This window comes from Pseudonaja textilis, chromosome 2, assembly GCF_049901715.1.
Source record: "Pseudonaja textilis isolate UNSWEBS1 chromosome 2, rPseTex1.2, whole genome shotgun sequence".
Classification (NCBI taxonomy): Eukaryota; Metazoa; Chordata; class Lepidosauria; order Squamata; family Elapidae; genus Pseudonaja; species Pseudonaja textilis.
In genome coordinates this window covers 221,995,129-222,014,681 of record NC_141991.1, presented here as the reverse complement: position 1 = coordinate 222,014,681, position 19,553 = coordinate 221,995,129, and the positions used below count along the sequence as shown (strand labels likewise).

At 35.3% G+C, this 19,553-nt stretch overlaps 1 protein-coding gene across 3 annotated transcripts in view; it reads left to right on the top strand.

Annotated features, from left to right (window-relative positions):
- VCAN (versican) overlaps positions 1–19,553 on the top strand; it is a 96,279-nt gene that overhangs the window by 36,519 nt on the left and 40,207 nt on the right. Inside the window, exons 6-8 of one of the 3 annotated variants that reach the window (XM_087927085.1) lie at positions 982–1,275; positions 9,386–10,522; positions 11,363–11,560. In XM_087927085.1, the coding sequence (XP_087783211.1) occupies positions 982–1,275; positions 9,386–10,522; positions 11,363–11,560 (1,629 nt within the window). Of the gene's footprint in view, positions 1–981; positions 1,276–9,385; positions 11,561–19,553 lie in introns of all 3 variants that reach the window. The other 2 variants (XM_087927086.1, XM_026718802.2) reach the window with 2 other exon arrangements.

Sequence of the window (19,553 nt, the reverse complement as noted above, 5' to 3'; positions counted from 1 at the left end):
ACTAGGTTCCTTCCCTTAAACGTTGATATCTAGTGGGACCTAGTGTCAACCACACCAACTAGACCAGACAGGAAATATGTCCAAATAAGCTATTTCTACTTTATTGTAAAGCTACATCAGCAGAATTTTGCGTAGCTGAAGGTACAGTTCTCCCATCATTTCCTTTACAACCCAAAACCCACAGAGAAAATCTCTTCTGAGCCTCTTGCCCTGCCAGTATTCATTTACAATCTGTACTGTCTTATATTTGACTAATCCCTGGACAGCATCTTTTCGCTTCATATCCCAACATCTTTTATATATGATTACATCTAAGAATCTAAGTTCCTGTGGAACACCCTTGCCCTTGGAATCTGGCAGACTCTCATTTTTTAGCCTTTGGCTAGTTTTCCTCTCAGGTGCTGGGATAGAGTGAGGTGGGAACATCATCCTATGATAGGGTGGATGGTTTGCTGGAGTCATCCAAAGTGGATGCCTAAGGCTCTTATATTTTAGTTTGTATTTTATTATTTCTTGGTTTTATTTTTGTTGTGAGCTGCCCAGAGTTGTGCAAGAAGAGCGACCATACAAATATTTTATATAAATAAATAGTAAAGAAAGGAAGTGGTTTTCAATGAGAAGGATCAATTAAAATTTTCTCTGTTAGGAAAGTTTGCATGTTGATTTCTATAGTCATTGGACTCAGTGGCCTCTATGGCCCTTTCCAAATCTAGATTTGTCTATTAGTGCCATTTCAACAAGAATTGTTATACACAGAAGCAAATCAGAAGCTCATTCTTATACTGCATTTGTTCCTTCAAACTTGATTTCTGTTTATATATACCACTATGTCACATTTTGCTCAAGGTAAATGTCATCAAAACCGAAAAATCAGAGCAGTAGTAGGAAAAATAGCAATAATGTTAAAAATAAATTTTCCATTTAAATCATTTGTGGAATGCATTCCTCTTTGAAAAACGTAATTTGTTTCTATTTTTATAGGTGATGTCTTCCATGTAACTTCTCCTGACAAGGTTACTTTTAAAGAAGCCCAAACTCTGTGTGAGGAACAAGGGGCAGTTCTTGCTTCAGTTGGAGATCTGCATGCTGCCTGGAGAAATGGTTTTGACCAATGTGATTATGGCTGGTTGGCAGATGGCAGTGTGCGCTATCCTGCCTCTGTGGCAAGAATCCAATGTGGTGGAGGTTTACTTGGAGTACGAACACTGTATCGCTTTGAGAATCAAACTGGCTTTCCTTACCCAGATAGCAAATTTGATGCATATTGTTTTAAACGTAAGCATATTTGATATTTGTTTTAAGAATGCATTTTTACAACACGTTTTAATTGTCATATTCTAATTTACTGAGTTTTCTTTCTTGTAATAAAAGCAGCTCGTGAATTGTTGCATGCAAAGGAAAAGAACTGATGCACCTTTTATCTGTGTTTGGGGAATCTCATCTCTACTTCCCTGATTCTAGGAAAAACATTTACATCATTTTCCCACAAATTGTGTACAATTTTCTGTGATTAGACTACAGAATAGTAGCTTAGCTTAACCTTGTGTCTTTGCATATTCAAGGAAAATCTTAACTGTTTCCAATGACTGTATAGCCTTGTCCAATCTAATATATTCCAAATGTGTTGGATTTCAACCACATAATTCTAAAAGCATAGCAGAACTTGGCCACAGACGGGGGAAGGCTCATTTAGAAGGATACAAATTGTTCCTGTTTTTCCAATAATTTTATTAGAGCTTACAAGTGCAAAGATTTTTAAAAGATTAATACAAGCAAAGATACAAAGATATAAAAAGTCAAGAAAAAAAAAATGGAAAGAAACGGAAAAAAGAAAGAAGCCAAAAAAGAAGGTAATAGAAAGTAAAAAAAATGGATTAACTTAGCACCTTCCCTAGTACTTCAATTAAAAAGACTTCTTCTTCCCATACCTCATCCCTTATCAATAGTCACATTACAAATACATCATTTCATCCTATTCTATGAAGAGCTATCTGAACTATTAAGGCATGTGTTTTAAACTCAATCAAAGAATTCAATTTTATAGTCTTAATCAGTGGTCGCCAACCAATGGGCTACAGCGAGAAAATGGTGGTGGTCCACAGAGAAATGTCATCCCCAAAGCACCCCCAAAGCAATTAATCCAGCCTGCATGGGAACACAAGGCTGTGCCGCCCACATAGCCCGTGGAAAGACAAGGCTTGTGTCGCTTACATTGCGAACAACATGAGGTACTGAGGGGAGGGGGGAAAGGGCGGAGGGGGGGAACTTGCCCCACTCACTCCATGTACCTTGCCTGGCCACCAGGCTGCTTCTTTCCACTTCTTTCTTCTGCTTTTGGCTGCATGCAAGAAAAGTAGAAAAAGTCTTTTCTCCCCTCCCCCAAACTCTGCCAGAAATGAGTCTTTGGGACCCTACAAGGCATCCTGCTCCAAGAGGCTGCACCATCCCCTTTACCAGTTTGAGGGAGAGAAAGAAAGACTTCTGCTGCTTTCCTTGCATGAAGCCTAAAATCTCAGTCTCTCTCTCTCCCCACCCCAGAACGAAGCTGGAGACGGTATCTTGCTATTCCAAATAAAGAATGACTGATTGGTAGGAAAATGAGGTAGAGAATTTTCCTGCAGACTTTTTTTGGGGGGATTTTCCCAGGGTCTCTGCAGACAGAAGTGATTTTGAATGCAAGTCCACCTTTTCCTCCACTGTCTTATTTTCCTATTCTGTTGCTCCTTTTCCTACCTGCCCTAGGGTGAGTAGCCAAAACCATCAGGACTGGCACCTGCCATCAATGTCTCACCTATTTAAATATGGATAGCTTAACTGTGTTCTTGATTCAACTTCAACCCTTCTATCCTTTGACTTTTTAAAGTGCCGGGTCAGAATTTTGGGAGTATGAACCTGAATAAAACATTGTTAGGAAGCAGCTTGATCAAAGATCTAATGTCCAAAGACAGCATGGTATTTGACATCTGAAGTGGGGCTTTGAAAACTGGTTAAGACAGCTTTTCTTTGATTGCTGCTGCTATTACCTTTGTTCCCATCAAGTATTTTAAAAAGAAACTCCTTATTATAAAGAATAAATTTGGATACTTCTGTTGTAAAGAATATATTTAGGGTACAAAACAAAGCACAGTTTATAATTATAGTAATTTAGAAATGGTTAATTGTGGGGTGGGGGTGGGATCGGAGATGTACATTCAGCAGCAGAAAAGGTAAAATCTAGCTAAGAAAACTTGCTAGCTGCAATGCCTAGAGTATGAGGGATGTATGTTTGTACAGGAAAAATCAACCTTGTACTGGCCCCCTTTACCAGTTATCTTGAAGTAGAAGTTTGTATTTACTCAACCCTTGAGCTACTTGTGTTACATATGTAGCATGATGTGAAAACCTGTGTGAAATGTGAAATTTTAGGTCAGTACACCAGGAATCAACTCACTCATAGAATCTGTGTCACTATCAGCAGAGTTAGGAAATTCTGAAGAGTGATGATGCAGCAGGAATGAATTATACCTCCAAGAAATTATCTAGATGAGGGTGATCTATCTCAGAGACACACAATTAATCTTTAGCAGAAAGGCATCTTTTTAAAAGTAAAGATACACAGACAATGTCAGCAAAGCAGACAATCTTTCTGTTAAGTCTGGAAACTTTTTAGGAAGTCTATAGATGCTATTTATAGAAAAAGGAAGCTTTGGACAGTAAAAATAATTGTCATCAATGTTTCAGAATATGTAAAACGGGCATCAAACTCACGTTGTCACGTCATTGTCACGTGATGTATCAGGACTTTTCTCCCCTTCACTAAACTGGGTAGGGGCAGGACCAGCATGTGATGCATCCAGTCCACAGGCCATGAGTTTGACACCCTTGATGTAAAATAACCAAAAATTTAGATGTTCTCCCTGATTGATGGCTGGGGTTCACATGGTCCTAATGATTTTTTCATAGACAGCTAATTTTTTTCCTAGATAATGCTTTTATTTATTGCCTGATAGCAACAATGATGTTGCCTGTGCAAACGATGCAATTTCAGAAAATCAAAATTTGCATAATGACATCATTTGCATAATCATGTCATATGTAACATTATTTTTTTTCCTTGCAAGCATTTGCCAGTAAAGATTCTGGATTTATTTTTAGGGCTCTAAATCTGCTTTAACATTTTAATGGACAAAAATAATATCCCAATTCCTGGACGGGTCAAATTACTCAACTAATATTTAGTATCCAAGCAAACTAATCAACAAATAAACAAGCACGTTTTATATAGTGAGTTGAGACTTGCTGTGCCAAGTTAAGTCCAAGTACATGTGTTGGTATTACTTGGTTTTTCTGGCTATTTATTAAATACCCCAAGTTTTTAAAACACAAGCTGACAACACTGACCATAATCATTTGGATAATGAATTTATTTCTACTGAAATAACAGAGTTCAATGGTCACCCTGTGGTCCATGGACCCATGGGGAGCCAAAATGTCATAGGAGACCACAAAGTCTTGAAAAAATATTATTGTCTGTGCCATTGTCTGTGGCCACAAAAGGTATTTAAAGGGGAAAAAAGATTGAGGACTACTGACAAAGTTTCTAAAATGCTGATAATTTGTTTCATGTTCACTGTTGGTTACTGATCCAATTCAGAAATCCTACTAACTGGATTATTAAAGTTTAGAGGATTTTTTTTGTTTTTTATGGCCAACCAACAGCATGGTTTCAGAGGAAGGTTTTCTGAATAGTAAATGGTACAATGAAATATTTAGATACTATTCATTTTCAGAGCTGTTCTCAGCAATCACCATTACTTTTCTGGCAGGGTATTATTTAGCTGCCGGTTGTCAGTGTTGCCATCACTGTCTTCCCACTGTCTCTATCCTTTCTCAGTTGCTTGACCATATCACTTCTCTTTTCTGCTGTCTATGTATTCCTTTACACATCTATCCCTCTACAACTAATTAAATGATTTATAATCCCTACACTCTCACAAATGCCCATAAATGCCATATTCAGTAGTTGTGGCTGTTACTTTTGCTCTGAGAGAGTTTATGATCAGAATAATAGAATGAAGGAGTTGGAAGGGACCTTGGAAGTCTTCTCATCCAACTCCCTCCCTGCTGATGCAGGAAATCCTATACCAGAGATCCCCAACCCTCGTCTGTGGACCAGCACGGGTCTGCGGCATGCCAGCAACTGGGCCACCCAAACAAGCAACGCCCTATCCATGGAATGCAAGCAGCATGTGAAACCATGTCCCTCCAGTCCACAGAAAAACCTCTCCACAGAACCGGTCCTGGTGCCCAAAATGTTGGTGGCCACTGCCCTGTACCAGATAAATAGTTATCCAATCTCTTCTTTAAAATTTCCAGTGTTGGAGCATTCACAACTTCTGGAGGCAAGTTTTTTCAGTGATTAATTGTTCCAACTATCTGGAAATTTCTTCTTAGTTCTAGACTGCTTCTCTCTTGATTAGTTTCCATCCATTGCTTCTTGTCCTGCTCTCAACTGCTTTGGACAATAGCCTGCCTTCCTATCAGTTATAGAGTGCGTTAGAATGGCTGTTAACAATAGCCTTACTTTCCTCTTGAAAAGTATGAGGAGGGATAAGGAGTAAGAGTACACACATGTTCAAATACATCCACTCACAAATATATTATAAAATATTGTAATATATAAAATATAATGAGAATATCTTGACAGGTATATTGGTAACTATATGAACTTATGTTCATCTCTTGACTCATTTATGGCTGGCAATAAAAACTATTTTAATTTTTAGAAAAAAAGTTATATATGAGACTAAGCTAATTGAAAACAAACCGAAGCTGTGCTGAACCAATGCTTAAAGTTTAAAGTATATATATGCATGTATATGCATCCGTCAAAGAATTTTTCTTGTGAATGTGGAAGCATTAATGAAATACTTGTATAAGATCTTATAAGGAGTAATTAATTTTCAACAATGTAAAACAAGATACTAATTTAGAACAAAATACATTCATAATATGCCCTGCTATATTATGACAATTTGATAATATTTCTTTTTTTCTTTAAAAGTAATTCAGTGAAATTAACCACAGTCTTTTCATTGACTTTGCAAATTTTCCCTGAACTCTACTGAAACAAAGTTTTAAAATGTGGATTATTTACTTTAAAAAAAACCTTAATCATCAGCTATGATATTTTACCATGTGGGTTAGAGCAGTGGTAGTCAGCCTGGTCCCTACCGCACACTAGTGGGCATTCCAGCTTTCATGGTGGGCGATAGGGGTTTTGTCCCCTACTTTATAAATCACCATTACTGTGGAACCGGTGGGAGGTTAGAAAATTTTACTACTAACAGAGATACAAAAGTGGGCGGTAGGTATAAAAAGGTTGACTACCCCTGGGTTAGAGGAAAATAATAATAAAACATCATAAAATCTTTTAAAAACAGACTGCATACATTAGATGAATCTTTTTCATATTATGACAAACAGTTCTAGCTTCTCAGAATATTCAAGGGAAAAACCATGATCTAATGGCAAAAATAAATATTTCACATGTGAAAGGTATCAGGTAGACTTCACAATGCCTTACAGGACAGTTGGAAAAGAATCATGAAATCTGGATGCTGCCACATAGGATATGTGTTAGAACGGATTAGTTGATATTAGAACAAGCAATCATTTGGTACTAGAACACATTTAGAATTTAAGAACGTGTTGTGGATGTTCCCACAAAATTATCTTGGTGTAAAACTGGCTGGTATAGAAAATGGTTGCCATCATGGGCATGTCTAGTCCCAGAATATATATATTTACAAAAGGACAAACTGATATAGTTACTGCATGACTATTCTCTTTATATCACATAGAATCTTCCTATCCATCCCAGTTTATTTTTGTGTTTTTGGTGGAGAAGGGAACATTTTTTCAGACACTGATTGCAATCCATTATTTTGTTTTGTAAGGATGCTCACAAAGTTAAATTTAGGAATGAGCCAATGTTTTATTTTGCTACAAGAAGTCTTGCTTTCTTTTGATTAAAGGGTTTTTTTAAAATGTCAATTTAGGAAATATTCAAGAGTTGTAGTCTCTAGCTCCATAAAATATATAATGTAAAAGAGACAACGTGTGACAGAAAGTTTAGGATATTAGATTATATCAGCAGGATTCAAATTCAGGGCCACCTTCAGCCACAGAAGCTTACTAGGTGGCTCTGGGCCAATTATCCTCTTTCCACATCACTAAGTTTTTGTTGTGGGAAAAATGAGAGAATATCACGTTTTGTCTGCTACATTAAGTTCCTAAAGGAAATGCAGGATCACCTTTTCCAGTTTCAAAGAATGTCAAAGGAGCTTTTTTCAGGTTATTGAAAAATACATAAATTAGGACAGTCTTTGATGTAACAAATGGTTAGGAAGATAATCTGATTTCTTGCTCTAAACCATCTGGATTTTTTTAAATTAGGAACAAGTGTCTCATGTATTGCATCAGAAGAAGCACAAAAAGATATCCCCCAGAACACATGAATTCAGGAATTTAGTAATGTAAAACATCTGTACAACAGCAAGTTGGCTAAAGCTTTAAAAAAAAGCCACTGTCTGGATCATTTTTTTAGACAAAAGGCAGATTAATTGTAGTGAATGTCTCCTTTGTGAAGAAACAGCTTCAACCAAATCCTTTTTTTTTAAAGGTTAGAAATAAAATTCGGCTTCCTGAAGGATGGTAATCATCATTTGGTAATGATAGTCAAAGAAACCCGATTTTTGCAAATTGGCAAAAATCGGCTGAAATCTATCCAAGCATCTGGCTAAACTGGAATAGTTTTTCTCTTCATGGACATGTAATGTGAACTTTTGGATTTTGTTAAACCTTTTCATGAATATTAAGTACCGTATAAACAAGAATAATAAGACAAGTTCCAAATATAAAATCCCTGTGAAAAATTAAATGTACTGTAGTGAGAAATTTAACAGGAAAAAATAAAAAGCACAAGCTATTGACAGAATATGGCAGTGTTTCTCAACCTTATCAACTGTGTGGATTTTAAATCCCAGAATTTTTTAGTCACCAAGATTGAAAAATATTGGGATTGTCCCTTATTGCCTGAAGCATGCATGTGGAGGATGTTCAAAATAGACAAGATGGTGGATGCAGTGTTGCAATCCAAGCTCCATTGATATGATATGCATGTACAAAGGAATGGGACTTGATTATAACACTATATCAGTTATCTTTTCACTGAGAAATTGTGTAAAGGTTCTTCTTTACAATTGCAAGGTAGTTAGGGAAGAAAATTATTTAGCTCTATTTCTTTGTAAACTTTGATTTTAATTCTTTCTTTGGTTTGAGGGCACTTCCTATATACAACATGCTATAGTTTATATGTTTTTATATAGCTGTTGCATGAAATTATTCTGTAAATCATGATTAGGACGGTGCAAGGTGCACCGTCCATTAGAATTACTGCTGGTTACGAAGTCCTATTCTTGCACTGAAACTGAACATTCTTCGAAGTCAATGAAGTCCTTTCTTATGTGCATCCTTATAATGGAAGATATTATTAGGGGAGCCATTCCTTTGAAATAAAGTGAACTGCTGGTGTAATAAACTTGGGTAGACTGTTTCTACCAATTGCAGAATGGTTTATTACATTAATTTCCAAACCTTGAAGCAGAACATTATTCAACAAAGCATGAAGTTTTCAAACCTTCCTCCAAGTTCTTAATGTGGTAGCTATAATCTATAAGCTACAATGTTACTGTTATGTGTAACAAAACACAAATTGTTCATTAATGCAGAATTCCTGACTTCAGATTAGTAAAAATAATCACCAGTTCAGAGAACTTAAAGGCAGCTATTTTATCAGTCTTGTATAAAATTTGCATCCAAAGAATAAAGGACAATAATTATGGATTTAATTTTGTTCTCAGACAGTTGTATAGATGAAATCAACATCTCAGAGTTTAATGGCTGAAAATTAAGTTTCATAAATTCTGCTTCAACCTTTGGCTCATCTTTACCCAGTTTAATAAAACCCTTAATATCAATTAAATACCATTTAAGACCAAAGGAAAAATTGTGTCATTGAATTTCCACAAGAAGGAATGAATGATGATGAATATATAACATATTACTAATACAAGTCTGATTTTGTGATCCTAAGGGAGTTAACCCATTCCATAACTCTTAACTAAATAGGATAGAGATCACTTTACTGATTTATATCTGGGATGAATTCATTCATTTAATTATAATTACTCTTTTCAAAGCATGCTCAACAAATAATGTTTTAGGCTGAGATAATGTATGTTCAATATCTCTAAAATTAATTTTGGATTCAAGCTATTGTAATGATAAAATACAAAATTGTAGTGTAAATATTTCTAATTTTTTTATTATTATGTTTTGCCAGATAAAGAGAATGTATCAGATTCTTCAATGGTTGAACTAAATATTCCTTTGGAAAGTGAATCAGCCAAATCATTAACTGAACTAAATGTAATTCCTCCAAAAGCTACACTTCATCCATATGTATCTTCGCTCACATCAGAAATGGTTAAGGTAAAACAAGAAAAGAAGGCACCTTGGATCATTAATTTATCTACCCTTCTACCTCAAACTGTTACAGACATTTCTGATTTGTCAGAAATGACCCAAACGGAGACTGTATTAAGTGACTTAGTGGAGATTACACCTATCCAAGATATTTCTGATTTCAATGAAGCAAGTTCTGAAAGTCCAATTGAACAAATAGAAATATCTCCAATAAGAACTGTGGATGCTGAGGAAAGGAATAACCTGAGTGTACCTTTAGAAACGAAGGAGGAAACACATATTGGCACTCAATCCACCAAAATACCAGTAGAAGCAAAAAGTGATAATAAACTCACAACTGTTGTCATTCCAAAAGAATTGCTCACAAGTATTTATGAACCTGTAGAAGAGGAAGATAAAGAGGTTCTTTTTCCAGATCAGAAGTTAATAATGTCTACTACCATTTCTAAGATAGATAAAACTTCATCTTCTACGACAACCTTAGATGAGAATGCCACAGATACACCAGATTCAGTAGCAACTTCATTTGAAAGCAAAACAATATCTACCCCGGCTTATTCAGTAGGCTTTGAAATACCAGTGCTTACAACAGCTGACAGAGTGGTACACTCAACAGATTCAGTAGAGAAGGAAGAGCACACAGCAACACCTGTGGTTTCAGAGAAGATGAAAGATACAGTGAGATTTATTCCAACACCAACAGCTTCAGATGTGTTTTCAGGATCAGAAGTATCAATAGGTGAAGGAAGCATGTTTGGGTCCGAGTCTACCACAGGGCATATGCCTGTTGCCACAGATGTAAATGAAGTAGAAGGGTTCTTTACCAGCTATGGATCTGAAGTGTCAAGTCATCCCCTAATAACACCAACACCAGATTTGCAACAAGAAACCATTGAAACAGATGAAAAGTATGACTGGACTAATGAGAATACAACCAAACAGCAACCAATCTTAGATATTTCAAGAGAAGATTACCCAGCAATGGTCACTGAAGGTATTGAAATAAAACAACCTTTTATATTTACAGATGCCACAAAGACGGTAACTCCTATTGCAATTTCAGAGAAAGACTATAGCAGTTCTTTGATTTTAGATACCATTTCTAAAGGTTCAGGTATAGTTACTACTGATGCAGCACTCACAGAAATCATAACAGAAGTCATACCAGTGATTCAACAGGAATCTATTACGAGAGATCTAATTAGGCAAACATTGGTCACTGACCCGGCTTCCCCCAGTGTTGTTCCAGGATTACATTCATTACCTGAACATGACGTAGCTGCTGAAGGATCTGCATATGAAATAAATTATACTACTACAGATACAAGTCCTGGTATAAAAATAAGAGATTATGACACAGTCACACAGTCTGAATTGTTTCCTGGAATCATTGATCCCAAGCTGATAGCAACAGGTGTTCCTCCCATAGAATCAACTACCAAAAGTGAACATAGGTCTTCTTCCTTGGACAAATCGGTAGTTCCCATCTCCAGAGAAGAAGCTGCTCCTGTCACTAAAAAGTTTGATATGGGGGAAGTAGATATTTCAACTCATAGCCCAGAAGGATCAGGAATAAAAGAAGAGGACGTAGGAATGGAACCCATTTCATTTTCAGTTAGTGCAACAAGCAAACCAATGGTGGTAACTGGTATTGCCACCATTGTTGGTACTACAGTAGATAAAATCCCACCAACTTCAGCATCCAAACCTTTAATTATCAAAACACAGCCACCTCTGATTGATAGGGAGCCTGATGAGGATACAAGTAAAGATGTGCTGATAATTGATGAATCTATTTCTCCCATTAAAACTACTACTGATGATGATTTTACAGGCAAAACGGTAGAGCCAGAAATTGATACTGAATATTTTACCTCATCAACTATCACTGCAGTTTCCCAGCCCACAGGACAACCCACAGAGGTTTTAGAGTCTCAAGAAGAGCCCCCAGCTACTTCAGAGGTTGCTACAGGGTTGGAAAACCAACCTAACATACCTGTATATGTTTTTTCTATTCCACAAAATGATACAGGTAAGATTTTAATGCTGAGGCTGGATATTCAAATTAATGTGGATATTTGGCTCAGAGATATATGACATACACACATACGTGTGTATATATATATATATATATATATATATATATATATATATATATATATATATATATATATATAAAATTGAAATATTGAAAATGCTTGGTAATAGTTGCTGGTTATGTGAATATGGAAATTATTACCATTGTTAAAAGTTGATACAATATTACTTGAGCTTACTGCTTAATATTACCATATCATTTGATTGACATTCATTACCTGTGGAAAAAGACATATTTTTCATGGCTTCCACACCATGCATTACTACTTGAGTGTAGCATTGCATTAACATTCCATAGTGTGTAGCTATTAACAATGGCATTTGCAGTGCTATCAGCTAAACAAAATATATGCTCATTTTGTTTGTTTACATCCAAATACATTATGAAATTTGGAAAAGAAAATAATACTATGTAAATTGGAAGGTTATAATCAAGCCTTTTATTTATTCAGTTTTAGCTGAAGGCACTGTTTGTGCAGCTTTAATCTGGGTATTCAGAACAGAGATGTCATCAGATTCTGAATTATTATGATGATTTCTTCTGAAAGGTGAATATATCATTACTAGAAAAAAATCTTATTGGTGTTGTTTGTAGAATTATAATATATTATCCACTTTTCACTCCCCCACCCCCCCAAGCAGCACATTATCCTTGTAAACTTCACTGACTATTCCTTTCTGATTATTCCATAAATAGAATATCTGTTGTTGCCTGTGTCTGTTGTTCTTCATAGTGAACGTGAATAGATTGGCTTAACCAAGATTTACTTTAAGTGCTATTTATTTATTTATCTATCACATTTGCATATCTGCCTGACTCACAAGAATGTGATTCTGGGTGATGTATAACAGCAGTCGCCAACTGGTGGGCCGCGGCAAAATTTTGGTGGGCCGCAGAGAAATCTCACCCCCAGAGCACCCCCACAAAGCAATTAATCCAGGCTATGCAGAAACACAAGGCTACTGAGCCCACAGGGCCCGCAGGAACACTCCTGCCCACTCACTACTTACCTGGCAAACTTGTCTACTAAATTGCTATTTTTCCTTTTTCCGACCATCATCTGTTCTGCTGTGCTGGGAGATTTAGATTAGCTAGGAAGCAGGAAATGGTTGTATTTCTTGCTTTCTAGCCAAGCACAGCCAAACCTCCCTTAGGACTGAAGGTTTGCTTGCAAGCAAATTCAGTGCAGACTCACGGCAAGCAAATTTGAGAGACTGAGCTAGCCGATGGCAGATAGATAGATAGATCATTGAATGATTCTGTGAGCAACTCAATCTGCCTGCCTGCTTTGCCTGATTTTGGGTAAAAGTTGCTCTTTTTTAAATAAAAAATTCAATATTTACATGCATGGTGTGTTGTGAGTTAATTTTGTGAGTTTGCTTGCTAGCAAATTTTATGAGTTTTATGTGACAGACTGAGCTAGCCAATGGCAGATAGATAGATCTCTGAATGAATCTGTGATTCTGTGAGCAACTCAATCTCCCTGCCTGCTTTGCCTGATTTTGGATAAAAGTTGCTCTTTTTTAAATGAAAAATTCAATTTTTTATATAAATATTTATAATATTTACATACAAGCCATGCCAAGCCAGTCACATGACCATGAAGCCACACCCACAAATTAGGCCATGCCCACAGAACCAGTTAGTGGTCCCTGGGATCTAAAATTATGAGTTTGGTGGTCCCTGAGGTCCAAAAGGTTGGCGACCCCTGATGTATAAAATGAAAATTTTTATTCGAAAGTCTCAACTGATTTGATTAGTTTCTTGTCCCTGGAATCCTTAAGTGTCTTTCCAGTATTAAATGAAGATTTTCTTATCTCTTCCCAATGATATAAAATGTGTCCAGTTTGCAGATATCATAATTATAGTGGTTTGTACAGTAGTTAGCATTGTACTAATTTTATCAGTAATTGTAAACTAGACTAGGAACTTAAAATATCCTGGAAGAAGGTAAATGACACAGCACCTCTACAACATTGGATTTAAAGAAATAGCAATTCAGGTTAAGGATTGAAGAACTAGGGAATATACCAGGAAACAACCCCCCTTCCCAGCAAATTTTCTATTTAAGAATTGTTTATTAGATGATAGGTTCATGGATTAAAGTGAGACTGTCATTTAACAACAGTTAGACTATGATTTTTTTGTATTACAAATAATTTACAAGCCAACATCTTTACATAAATAATTGAAAAAGATATTATCAGATTTCACACCAGCTGTGTCTTAATTTGGTTTTAAAATATACACTTTCAAACAATCTTAAACTAATGAACTATTTTATGAAAAGAGCTTCCTATTTTTGTGTCTGTTATTGTTCTTTGGATATTGTCTTCATGTGAAAAGCTATCTTAATGTGCTGTAATATAAATGGTAGATACAAAATAATTGCCTTTTGTATGTTAATCACAACCAGATCTTACAAAAGAAATAGAGTAAGCTTCCTTATTGCAATCAGATTATGGGTTAAAACTGGGGATTTTATTGATTTGAGTAAATTAAGCCCTTTGATTCAAGGCCTAGGTGGGAAACAATTCACAGTTGTGTGTTACGGATTTCCACAGTATTGTGTTTTTAAAAATCCAGCCACGGGTTTCAAAGATCACTTGAATACTTCAGAAGTTAAAAAAAGTAGTCAATAATCTTCTAAATCAAGAATAACTTAAGTAGGAAGGTGTCTTGAGGGGAGAACAATGTAGCAAGATTTGGGGCATATATTTTAAGATAGTATATTTGGATCAATGACGTATTGTTAAACCTATAAGACTATTGGGTATCATACAGTAACATTGTGTGAGGAACTTGTTTATGAAGGTTGAGACTTTAATATAAAGAAAGTAATGCATGACTAGCAAGATTGGAAATTATTTATGAGAGTTCAAAATTCTCCACAGTTATTTATTTATTATTTATCAAATGTCACTCTAGATGCTGTATAATAAAACCAACAATTAAAACATTCTTCAAAAATCATTTAAAAACAATGAAGCATAAATAGAAACAGGATCACAAGAGTTAATGCATCAGGATCTTACATATGAACTTCCTGTTACCCGAGTATCCCCAGCCTGATGAAAAAAAAAATAACATTACTGTGAGATTTTTAGAATTGGAGCTAAACTCATTGGGAGGAGTTGATTCTTGAAAAGGCAGGTGCCATAGTACAGTTCTGGGCTGTTTATGAAAGCACATAGATGATAGTTGATTTGAAAGTCTTTACAAAAGGGATATAAAATCTTGATATATTTAATAGAATCTATGAAATCAACCTCATAATGCCTTTAAACTTTTACAGCAAATGTGATGAATGAAAAGTTTTTCTCCTGTCAGAGTATTAATTGTTTAGTTATTCACTGAGACAAAAATAGTAAATCTTATATGGAGAACTATCCAATTCTTTAAAAAATATAGTAAGTAATTGAGGATTTCTTATTAAAAATTACTAGGAGAGTCTCTACTGATAAACTAATCAAATTGCCCATCAGTAGAGACTCTCTTAGTAATTTTTAATAAGAAATCCTCAATTACTTTTGAATGCTATACCTGGAGAGTTCATTATTATTGTAAGGATCGAATTTCATCTAACACTCAGCTGAGTATTCTGTTTCATTCATATTTAATGAGAAAGATTTTCAAATAACTGCTAGTTTTTCAAATACTTGTTAGGTATCATGAGCAAAATTCTAAAACAATTTAAGTTAATGTTTATTATAGTTCTTGAGAAAAGAAAAGGATTATATACACAGAGTTCATTAGAGTGCCAATCAAAATATCTAAATAATTTAACTCATTTTTGAGTTCTATGTGTTAAATCTGTTTGATAACCTCCATCAGCTTTTGTGATCCTAGAGATAATAGATACTTGTCAGAAGGCAATTTGCTTGTGATGATTTTCCACCATGGCAATCTAAACTTGTCAGATTATATTAACAAAAACAATCCAATTGGTGTTAGGCAAAGTGTTAGTCAAGCTTTCAAAATAACCAAACATTTGCTTTAATTTTGGGTAACTCTGTTCTAATTAGAGGCTGAAACAATGTTAAAAAGGCATAGGGGAAATTTAAAAAGCTATATTAAATAATCTGATTGGATTTTCCCCTAATGGCCATAACAAACACAGAGCAACAGACTATTCCAAAATGGAATGTCTGTATGTGTGTTGGATTTTGCAATGTTGCCAAGAAAACATGGTTATTACATAGAAAAACCAATGGTTTTCCTGCGGCTCTTAAGGTATCATGAATAATCATTATGATTATCATAAGTCATTATGATTATTTTACAACTTAATATACCCTCACCTAAATGATTGTGGGTAGCTTACAAAATCATAAACATATAATTAGTGGTATAACACACTTTTATTTAAAAAAACAACAATTCATACTAACTTAAAAGCATGCCTTTCACGTGGATGAAACTCTTAATACAGGTTACCACTGTAAAAAATGTAACTGGAACAAATAATGCTATGCTCCTATGAAACTATGAGGCTGAAACTGTGGAGCATGTCCTTTTATATTGCCCTATATATAACGCAGGCAGATCTAAGTTACTGTCTCTCCTTGAAACAGACCCTTCTAGACCCAATGTTAGTAATTTGTTCTTATATTGTCTCGGTGGCTCCTCATATATCACTTCTTTGGTTTCCAAGTTTTTTTTAAGAGCTGTAACTATCAGAGGAGAACGCTGTAATTCCCCTTAGTCAAGTTTTTGGTGACCAATTGTTCATGATTACTTTTCCAATGTTCTTCTTTTGTTGTACTTGTGTTTTGGTCTGTGACCGCAAATAAAGTATTATTATTAATTTCTATTTTCGAACATTATTAAAACGCAAAACATTTTGTTGCTCTTAAATGTGAAATTTGGATCACAGTGGTCAAAAGTGAACAAGCTGACACTAGAGCATGTTATCAAATCAAATGTTATCAAATCAAAGAATTGATGAAACTCCAACCTTATCCAAAAGAGAAGGAGGCACAAGAAATAGGAACATGATTATAAATAGTAGTATTTAATAATAGCAGTCCCTGGAATTCTTTTGTAATGAGTTCATAGTCTTGCTACCTGAATTCTTGTGTCCTGGGAATGCATTCTTGCAGCATTTTGTCTTGTGAGCCAAAAGAGCTCTGACATAGACAATGCAAGGTAATCATTATTTCTGAAGAAATATCCTGAGGCAGTGCAGATATGCGTCATTGCTCATTAAACCAAAGTCAGAGCAAATGTTCTGTATGGTACTATAAATATAAATAGGTTTATGCAACAGAAATATTTAATTGTTATTAAACAATGATACTTTTCAAATATATTTGAATGAGCTAATTTTAAAGTTTAGAGTCATTAAATAATTAACCTTGCAAAGCTATTGGCTTTACGGTGAACAATCAAAATAATTGATGAACATAGGAACTATATCTGGCACAACACCTGATTTTTTTTTCTTTTTAATTTACTAGAATATCTAGTATTGTCAATTTACAATTTTACAATGTGATGTTTAACACTTATAAGCTATTTTAATGATAAAATATGGGATCATTACAGCAATGATTTAATATATGAAATGTTGCCACCTAATTTTCATAGTGGTAGAAATCATTTCATTGTAATATAGTAATATTCTTAAATCCCATTCAGAAGGAATTTGTTTCTCAAATTTTTCTTTGATATAACTTGATAGAATAGAATAGAATAGAATAGAATAGAATAGAATAGAATAGAATAGAATAGAATAGAATAGAATTCTTTTTATTGGCCAAGCACACACAAGGAATTTGGACACATAAGGAATTTGTCTTGGTGCAAATGCTCTCTGTATACATAAGAGAAAAGATACATTCATTGAGAGTCAAGAATCATAAGATACAACACTTAATAATAGTCATAGGGTACAATAAACAATCAAATCATACTAGGAAACAGTCCATATAAATTGTAAGGTTACAAGCAACAAAGTTATAGTCATACAGTCACAAGTGGGAGGGGATGGGTGATAAGGAGTGATGAAAAGATTAATAGTAATAGTAGTGCAGACTTTGTAAATAGTTGAAAAGTATTGAGGGAATTATTTGTTTAGCAGTGTGATAGCATTCGGGAAAAACTGTTCTTGTGTCTAGCTGTTCTAGTTTGCAGTGTTCTGTAGTGCCGTTTTGAGGGAAGGTGTTGAAACAGTTTATGTCCGGGATGTGAGGGGTCTGTAAACATTTTCACAGCCCTCTTTTTGACTTGTGCAGTATACAGTTCCTCGATTGAAGGCAGGTTGGTAGTAATTGTTTTTTCTGCAGTCCTAATTATCCTCTGAAGTTTGTGTCTGTCCTGTTGGGTTGCAGAACCAAACCAGACAGTTATAGAGGTGCAGATGACAGATTAAATAATTCCTCTGTAGAACTGTATCAGCAGCTCCTTGGGCAGTTTGACCTTTCTGAGTTGGCACAGAAATAACATTCTTTGTTGTGCTTTTTTGATGACATTTTTGATGTTAGGTGTCCATTTTAGGTCATGTGATATAATAGAACCTAGAAATTTGAAGGTCTCTACTATTGATACGGTGTTGTCTAGTAGTGTAAGAGGTGGTAGTATGGGAGGTTTCTTCTAAAGTCTACCACCATTTCTACAGTTTTGAATGTGTTCAGTTCCAGATTGTTCTGGTTACACCATGGGGCAAGTTGCATAACCTCCTCTCTGTATGTGGATTCATTGTTGTCTTGAATGAAACCAATCATTGTTGTGTCATCTGCAAACTTCATTATTTTAACAGATGAATCGTTTAAGATGCAGTCATTGGTATATAGGGAGAAGAGAAGTGGAGAAAACACACAGCCTTGGGGGGGGGGTATGCTAATTGGACAAGTATCAGATACGATTCTGTCTAGCTTCACCTGCTGCTTCCTGTCTGTTAGGAAGCTTATGATCCAAATACCGTTAGCTGGTTTAATTTAGTTAGAAGAATGTCTGGAATGATGGTATTGAATGCTGAACTGAAATCTACAAAGAGGACCCTTGCATAGGTATTTGGAGGCTCAAGGTCTTGTAGGGTGTAGTGCAGAGCCATATTAACAGCATCATCTGTCGATCTGTTTGCTCGGTATGCAAACTGCATGTGATCTAAGAGCAGATCCGTGATGGTTTTCAGGTGGGACAGCACTAGCCTTTCAAAGATTTTCATAACTACAAATGTCTGGTCTGTAGTCATTCAGATCCTTGATGGAGCACTTCTTTAGCACTGGGGTGATAGTAGAGTGCTTAAAGCAAAAAGGAACATAGCGCATCTTTAGTGATTTATTGAACATTTGGGTGAAGATGGGGGCCAATTGGTCAGCACAGACTTTTAAGCAAGAAGGAATGATCTTGTCTGGCCCTGGTGCTTTTCCTGGCTTTTGTTTGTGAAATAGATTTTGCACTTCTTTTTCAGTGATCACCAGAGGTTGTGAACCTAATGCGTTGGGTTCCATTGTAGCAGGCTTGGCTGTTGGTGTGTTTGAGATGGGGGTTGTGGAGATAGGTGGCTGTAGTTTCCTTTCAAACCATTTGATGAAATGAGACAAAAGCTGAGCCTAACTAAAGAACAAGTAATGCTCAGTGAACAAATATTTTTACTCAACTTAAGTAATAAATAGTAAAAATATTTTAAAACCTTTACTAAAATTGCTAAATGTAAAGGATTTTAGACTTTAGTAAAACATGTTTGGAAAGATTCAGATTTGCTATTGAGTTCACTGATTCTTAACGTGTTATTGTTATATTGTTCCTATTGCTTCCATGGATAATGCATTCTTATGTTTATCTCACTCACCAGCTGTAATATACTATTTGGAAATTCTGCTGAACATTTTAGGTCAAGACTTAATGCCATATAAAATATGCTGAGCTTACTAGAACCCTGACTTTCTTATTTTATAACTGTCACTGTCAAAATAAGAAAGAT